At 36.1% G+C, this 7979-nt stretch overlaps 1 protein-coding gene across 3 annotated transcripts; it reads left to right on the plus strand.

Annotated features, from left to right (window-relative positions):
- Positions 1-128: 128 nt before the first annotated feature.
- Positions 129-7608, plus strand: LOC113494966 (adenylate kinase 7-like). Of its 3 annotated transcripts, none has more exons than XM_026873511.1 (16): positions 129-503; positions 1073-1228; positions 1443-1609; positions 1769-1896; positions 2109-2261; positions 2553-2634; positions 2703-2789; positions 2867-3025; positions 3135-3254; positions 4369-4556; positions 4781-4872; positions 4970-5080; positions 5279-5560; positions 5673-5800; positions 5875-6033; positions 7342-7608. In XM_026873511.1, exons 1-16 carry the CDS (start codon positions 257-259, stop codon positions 7549-7551), a joined length of 2469 nt encoding a protein of 822 aa, XP_026729312.1. In that variant the 5' UTR covers positions 129-256; the 3' UTR covers positions 7552-7608. The 3 variants fall into 3 exon arrangements, with proteins under 3 accessions (XP_026729312.1, XP_026729311.1, XP_026729313.1); XM_026873510.1 differs by lacking the exon at positions 7342-7608 and adding an exon at positions 6253-6691; XM_026873512.1 differs by having other exon boundaries at positions 130-503; positions 7311-7446.
- Positions 7609-7979: the final 371 nt, after the last annotated feature.

The raw sequence follows: 7979 nt of genomic DNA on the forward strand, positions 1-7979 counted from the left end.
TTAAATATTCAATTAAGAACAACATTCCAGATGTGTGAGGCCACCCTTACTGTTGCACTCTACTAGTTGAAAAAAGTTTATATAACGCTCTTGTCGTAGTCGCCTTATTGACGGAACTCAGTCACTGACAGTTATGTTCTCTTTTGTTTAAAAAAAAACATGCATTTATTTCAAATATTTTCCTATCAACGTAATTTTTAATACTGTCATATGAATATTGAATCGTGTGAATAATAATTATTTAAAAACAACCGCAATGCATAAGAAATCAACGGAAGTTCTTTCTTCAGCGCGATCTTCGAGTGATGTTGGAAATCAGTTTTCCTATAAGCGTTATTTTATAAACAACTTAGATTCCTATCATGGTGCTTATATGTTAAAAGAAGTGTCAAAAGTTCTCGAGAAAAATAATGCTTCTACAAAAGATACTTCACAAAGCCTTTTGGGAGAAGACATCATGCCTGTGTCACCACCTCCACCTGAACAACCATTTGAAATTATAGGTCGGCAGATCTTTCTCATTCTTGACATTTTAATTTAGACATAGAAATAATTATCAACTACTGGACGAAGGTTACCATGGGAGCCAGCAAGTGGACGGCCCAAGAAGCGGTGGCGGAATGAATTGAATGCATACCACAAGGCCAGCCCTTGTAGCTTCGGGATGCCTTCGGGGTGGCTCGTGATAGATTTGGGAAAGACCTTTGCCAGCTGTGGGAAATCCTATACTAAGCCTAGGAAAATGAAAACCACTTAGCTGACAAAGATGAGACTAATTTTCGTTTATCTGCTTAAATTACCGGTTTTCAGAGTTAGTCGACCGAAGAGTTTACGAGATGACCTTGTTATTGCCTGAGTAACTTCGTGATCTGTATTTTAAAGTTGATTAATCTTGCATCTTTGTAGTCGTAGCATCTTGAGAATCAATTACCATTTTAAGATACGTGTCGACAACCCTACTCTCTTTTCGAATTAAGTTAATACTTAGGTACCTAAACAAGGCGTTTTGATCTTAACAAAATGTTCTAGCCAATAGATCTAAGTAGAGGTAATATTGTTTTTATTTGCTTAGGCACTGTTATAAATGAAAACTTGAAGACCATCGATCATGTGGCTAGGATCATACCAACCGCTGAATGTATCCCGCAAATGCTGACTTGCGGTACTGTAATTTTGGATGTCAGTTATGACAGAGAGCAACTAAGAATTGCCTCGGAATATATTAAAGGTGATTTTCTACCTATACTTAAAGCGTAATTATAATAAATTATGTAGATAGGTACTTGTCTACATTTGGCAAAATACGGCAAACCAGAGAGCTCTATATACGAAAGTTGTTAATGGTTTTAATTTTTTACTTCTATTTTAATTTCCTGAAAACCTTTAAACCACTTAAGTACTTAGAAATCTAACTTACTTTTGACTTGTTCACTCATGGTCAGTTTTGAAGGAGTTGTTAGAAAAACAAGCTCCTCCCCCCAAGTCTTCGGGTGATCCCGACGAACCGGCAACTAGTGGTACAGCCGGCGGCATTGGGGAAAACAAGAAGCGGTACCTGATACTTATATCCACTGTCATGACTTGGGCTTGCACTAAACCATTGGATCCGGTAAGATAATTAAGTTGTAATTATGATATTTCGATAAACTTTTCGACTTGTAAATTCCTCGGCTGTAAATTTTACTACCCAGCTATCTCTTGGTCTAGATTATAAATACTTACTCAATCTTATTTATTATGTACTTATCTACATGTATTATTGTATCAGGATACTCCAGAGATGCCGTTTATAGAAACAGATTTTAGAAAAAGAAAACCGCACCCAAATTATAAAATGCATTTTGACATCGAAAATGAAGTTATTGGAATAGCAAGAAAGTATAGATATTATATTGGGTAAGGTTTGCTGCCCATTATTATATGTTGCACCATGTCATTTAGCCATGTCTCATTGTAAGACTGGTGCGGTTGTGGAAGCTAGACAGCACTACACAGCGTGTACTGGCGTCTTGCTTTCAACTGTAACAGTTTACATGAGACATGGCTTGATTTATCGTATAATTATAATTTAAGCTACATGTATGACATAACTCTTTTTTTTACCACAGAGCATTGGTGGTAGCCGCTGGGGTAACCTATGGTGGCAAAGAGGATGTGCTTTTCTACTGGTTCCAAAAATCTTGGGAATGCGAGCCAGTTCTTCCCATACTAGGCCGTGGAAATAATATCGTCCCTTTGATAAACGTTTACGATCTAGCTCAGTTAGTATTTAATTTACCTGAAGTTGTATCTTTTCAATACGTAGATATTTTTATGACTTAGCTTTATTGGAATTTTCTATCTAATTATCGTTATCTACTATCTTTTGAATGCATTACTGTATTCCAAACGACACGCACAATGCACAAAAGTATGAAGGTACGTGACCTTATATAGCAAACGACAAATTGTTTAGGTAATATCCGACTAATAAAATTAAATATCCGTGAGAGGGAGACTAAACTGGTTTTTTGTCTCCTAGCCATAAATATGCGTTATATCTACCTTTCCAGAATAGTGTACAATTTAGTGTTGGACTTCCCAAGGAAGCTCTATATATTAGCGGTAGAGCAAAACGTGACGAAACAAAGAGAGGTAAGTTTAACAACCGATGACGTTTGTTATCGCTGGTCACAGTGACGATACGTAAATTCTTGTTGCAGATAGTGAAGCCACTCGGCCGACAAGTAGGTTCTGGAATGTTCAAATGTATTCCGCCGGAAGACGCCTTTTTGATTCCGGAACTAGACGTAAGCTTTCTTCGCTGATTACAAATTATAAAACCATTGTAATTGATAACTAATTAGCTATTTCAACCTGTAAACAGCAAAGAATATATGATTTGATGACTTTAAATTTGAGCATGGAACCAACTTTCATTGTCGAGACAATGGGACTGCAATGGGTTTCGGAGTTGACCTTTGCTGAGAACATACCAGTGCTTATGAAGCAATTTAAGAAGGAGAGGGGATTGAAACCTTTTAAGGTGGGTACGATACTTAGCAACCAATGTAGATAGGTACCTACCCATAGCATATAGCTAACAGTTGTTATTGTTACAAGGTAAACCTTTCTAATACTAATATGTTTTGTAGATTGTCATATACGGCCCGCCAATTGCGGGTAAAACGACTTTGGCAAAGAGTATTTGTGAAGCTTACGGACTCGTTTACATTTCACCGGAAACCGTAGCACAAGACATGTTGGAAGACTTAGTAAGTAGTAAATACCATACAATGCTAATGACATTGTGTCGGGTAAAACATAATACCGAATATTGCACGAACACCATGTGGTGCGAACAGATGGCCTTAACTATGAGTGTTAGCGATTTGATAAGTAGGTAATAAATACTTCAAAACAGACGGGACTAAACGGTTTGACTCATTTGTCATTTCAATAATTTTGAAAGTTTGGTTTATGTAGATATAAATAATGTGGTAGCTACATTTTGTAGATGTAAAATATTACCATTGATGGTAATAACATTAGCATAGTATAGTAGTAAAATTAGTAGTGATAGAAGATTCTACAGGGAGTACCTAAATTCTTATGATTTATTTAGCTACAAAATCTATACAAGTAGGTACTACAATACTCTATAACGTTCTTTTGCCATACCGATAAGTGGGTCTATAGGTAGCTCTAATCAGAATTTAAATCAATCGTGATAGCTTATCTGTAACTTTCAATTCAACGCTCACTCGCTATGTGGGTATATAATGTAAATATGTATTCAAAAGATAATGCAGAATTGCATACTTATCAGTACTAAGGTACTTACTCACTTTTACGAACTATTCCACGTACCTATTATAAAATTTACTTCGCTAATGTAAAATTGGACAAAGCACGAGCATAAGATGGGGTTAGGTACCTACGTGACGATGTCAACAGTTCGACAGTCGCTCAGTAGGTTATTTCTCCGTCTACACTGAAAAAAATACAAGCGACAGTATAAGTGACACCAAACCCATTGTTCCTCTTGAAATTGGGTAAGTTAAAATAAATTAGTTTGCCGGACCCTACGAGCCCGCCTAATTATTATATGTTGCACTAAATATAAATGGAAAATTGATTGCAAGGATGGCCCGGTGGTTGAGGTCGCCAAGCTAAACCCACTGAGCGCGTCGTGTCACGGGGTCGATCCCCGCGTAGGAAACCCTTTGTGTGATCCACGAATGCTTGTCCTGTCCTGAGTATGGGTGTCTTTGTGCATGTGGCTTGAAATTTTGTGCAACTCCCGCGATACAAGGATTTAATTATTCAGTGCGGGAGTGGTTAAAAAAAAACATTATCTCTCTAAGTTTTGATTCTAATAAATGCTAGACATGGCGAGTACATCATTGGGAAGTTGGAGAAATTGCTGCCCTGGGTATTGTTTCCCCCGAAGAAGAGGACTTGGGTCTAGCGGACGATGATGACGAGTTTGGAGAAGAGGATTTACAAGAGGCAGCTAAGCAAACCCTGGCAATCCTACAGTCTGGCCGACTGCTTAATGACGAAGAAATTTTAGGGTGACTCTAGATTTAACTTTTTAGTAAAGGTTTTGTATACTTCTCACACAAGGGTCAGAACATAAGCCTGTAAAGAGTAAATACTTAGGTACCTACGTACCTACACGTAGGTAACCGTAGCCCACACAAAATAACCAAGCATTTGCCTGTAAAAAAACTGACTAGTTGTATTTTAGTTTCTAAGTCTATTTTGTTCTGTGAATTCATTGTGGGACTACGTATAGGTATTTGCGGCAGAAAATGCTGAGTCGTGACGCCTTGAACAGAGGATGGGTACTTGATGGGTATCCAACGTCACTTATACAATGCGCTGCACGTGAGTAAATATACCTACTCCCGCTAAAGTACCTATGGTATTGATGTCATAGCTGTTTACGTTAACTTTCTAATGGATGATAAATTTCGGTCTCCAGTGTTTGAAAAGGGTGAAGAACAGGATTCGGAAGCAGGAGAGGAAACTACTGAAGAACCGTTTGACGAAGACGTCGATTTATATAACAATGTTCTAAGAAAGATGTTGCCAGGTATTTTAAGATATCTATTTTCCAAAACCACTAGTTATCAACGAATTATTTGCATTGCATAAACAAAAAATGTTCTACTTTCGTTATAAGAAAGCCATGTACTAGACCATCATGAGTTTATCGTCGTATGTGTTCAATTGGTTGAAAATCTTTACTTTATTATTAAGTTTTTCAGTAATTAGTGGACCATTGTTGCAGATATTGTGGTTTATTTAGATGCTACTGACGATTTTATTTGTGAAAAAGCCATGCGTCAACCAGAAGGCGATGCTCGTTTAGATGAAGAGACAATACTTAAGCGCCTAAGTGAATTTCGAGCAGTCGATACTCGCGAATCTACTCCGCTGAACTTCTTTGATGAACTAGATATTCATCCATTAGTTGTAAATGTTAAAGATCATGGGGATTATTCAATGAAAATTGCGTATTCGGCTGTAGCCCTGCGCATGGGACGACCATGTCGCTATGGAAAACTTATGGGTTAGTAAAGTTACCAAAAATAATAGTATGGAACGCTCTCTAGACCTAAGTAAAAATTAAAGTAGTTGATAATAATCATATACGATCTATATAAATGTTATACCGCTTGCAGCTCTTATCGAAGCAGCCGAAAAGAAAGAAAAGGAGGAATTAGAAACCTTGAGAGCGCGCGAAGAAAAGATTTTAAAACAACTCGAGGCAAAGCTGAAAGAAGAACGCGAGGAGAAAATGGAATATTGGGTCATTATCATAACATTACAGTAAAGTACCTAATTGTTGATTTCGTCGTAATCAAACCTGTGTTTTTTATTTAGACGGAATTGTACGCTATAATGCGTGAGGAAGAGGAAGCGGCGTTGGCAGCTGCAGGCGAACCAATGCGAAATTATTTAGTCCATCACATCTTTCCAACTCTTACTCCAGCTCTACTCGAAGTTGCAAAGTTGCGGCCGGAGGATCCAATTGATTTCCTTGTGAGTATATTTAATTGCACACCCTGTGGGTCTTTGTTATTTTTATTAATCTTAGAAAATCCTTCATTTAAATGGAAATTCTGGCTAAAATTTCTGGCACTGTATTATCTTGACCTTAACCTCAGACAGGGTTGGCGTACAAAATGTGGTAAGTGCTAAGGATCAAAGAGTTGTAGGTTAATATTACGAATAATTACAAGTAAATTTGTACATCGTCAGGCTGAAAAAACTTTCAAGCTTAACCCTATTGGTAAAGAATTTGAAGAAAAGTACAATTTGTACATGCAAAGATTAAGCCTGACTAAAGAGGCTGCTATTGAAAAAGAAAAGCAAAAACATCTTAATTATGAAGTAGAAGAAAAACCAGTAATAGTTGAAAGTAAACCTAGTGAAGAGTCACATCATGGACTTGAACTTATGTACAATTTATAAATGTTGTCTTCAGATTTATTACTTTTTATTTAATTGTGATATTTGTGATACGTTTATTTAATAGGTGTGGTAGAGTTTTCAGGGTGACGCTAGTTTTATTTTGTGTACGACGGTTTTCGTACGTGCTTTTAGTTTGTGTGTTCTATATACCTGTTTTATTTAGTTGCCTAGATATTATACTTGTTCTAGGTTTGGCATTTCTTTAAATAAATAATTTTAATTATAATTATTAAAATCTTTGCTTTTTTTGTTTTCGTACCCAAAATCATAAATAAGAATTCAAGAAACCGTGTGAGACATTTTTACTTTTTTTTGGTTTGTGAATGAAATATGCTATTAATTGCGTTATCCAGAAAACTCCTGATTAAAAGGAAGCCAGGCTTTCTTTTGTAACTTTACAATAGACCTCTTGCCCACATAGCCATAGCCTATTTTATCGTACTACTAGATGAGCCAGCGAATGTTGTTTTGTCATATAAAAATAGGGATTGATCGTAAAGGGTTGACAATTTAGGGTTGTATGTATTTTTGTATGTTATATCATAAGAAAATAAAGATATTGACCAAAAAAGGGTTGGACCGCCCTTAACATTTAGGGGGATGGATGCTGTCCGATTCTCAGACCTACCGAATATTTCATGAGAATTGCTCGAGCCAGTTCGCAGGAGGTCAATTTCGTACATTGCAATTACAATGTTATAATTCTTCTTACAGCTTATTTCCTTGAAAAAGTACATGGTTCCATTACTATTTATCATTTTTACATTCACCATTTATCGGTAAAACTGAAAGAACATCTATTTATTATTTAATAAAACTTATGACGTTCCTTTTAATATACGTAGGTATTTACTTATTTTATTTGGTGCTCGTCAGGCGGAACACCTGTTTAAGCTGAATCCAACCGGTAAAATGCTTGAACCAGGATATAATTTACAAGCAGAGAAATTGATGGGAAAAATTAAAATACTAGACGATGCGTTGCAGGAGCTCGACTTACAAATCGAACCTCTTGTTACTCCAGAATGCGACATACAAGATGCTTTATCAACAAGCGTGAAGTGTAATCCAATGAGTAATTTTTAATCTCACAACGACTGCAATTTCTATTACAGTATTGTAAATAAATATCATTTTACACTTTTTTTTCTTTGTTAAAAGTTATTGTTTTCATTTTGTGGGAATATTTTTTTATTCTTTTATTTTAATGGTTAGTAACCGCTTGATATATGCTGTAATAAAATTGATTAAAGTTACAAGTTGTATAAATGCCATCTTAGGCACATCAGGTTTTTAGTTGGTTATTAGGTTTGAGTGTTACAGCGCGCGGTGGTTCTCGTTTCCGTGGGAATGCCAGAATAAAATGTAGCCTGGTCCCCCCTTAAAATTAGAATACCAAAAAGCGCTTTGCAAATATTTCATTATTTTAATAAATATAAATTATTTTAATAAATAAATATTTTAAAGCCAAATAGTCATAGTACATTCCAAAAAAAGTTTCATATATACTTTGA

The sequence above is a fragment of the Trichoplusia ni genome, chromosome 6, assembly GCF_003590095.1.
Source record: "Trichoplusia ni isolate ovarian cell line Hi5 chromosome 6, tn1, whole genome shotgun sequence".
Taxonomy (NCBI): domain Eukaryota; kingdom Metazoa; phylum Arthropoda; class Insecta; order Lepidoptera; family Noctuidae; genus Trichoplusia; species Trichoplusia ni.

Bases quoted from the DNA above. Each gene is read 5' to 3' on its own strand.
- LOC113494966 (XM_026873510.1), top strand. From the start codon at position 257: ATGCATAAGAAATCAACGGAAGTTCTTTCTTCAGCGCGATCTTCGAGT. The intron at 3,255-4,368 runs GTAAGTAGTAAA...AATAAATGCTAG, and splicing joins AAGACATGTTGGAAGACTTA to ACATGGCGAGTACATCATTG. The intron at 5,801-5,874 runs GTCATTATCATA...TTTTTTATTTAG, and splicing joins AGGAGAAAATGGAATATTGG to ACGGAATTGTACGCTATAAT.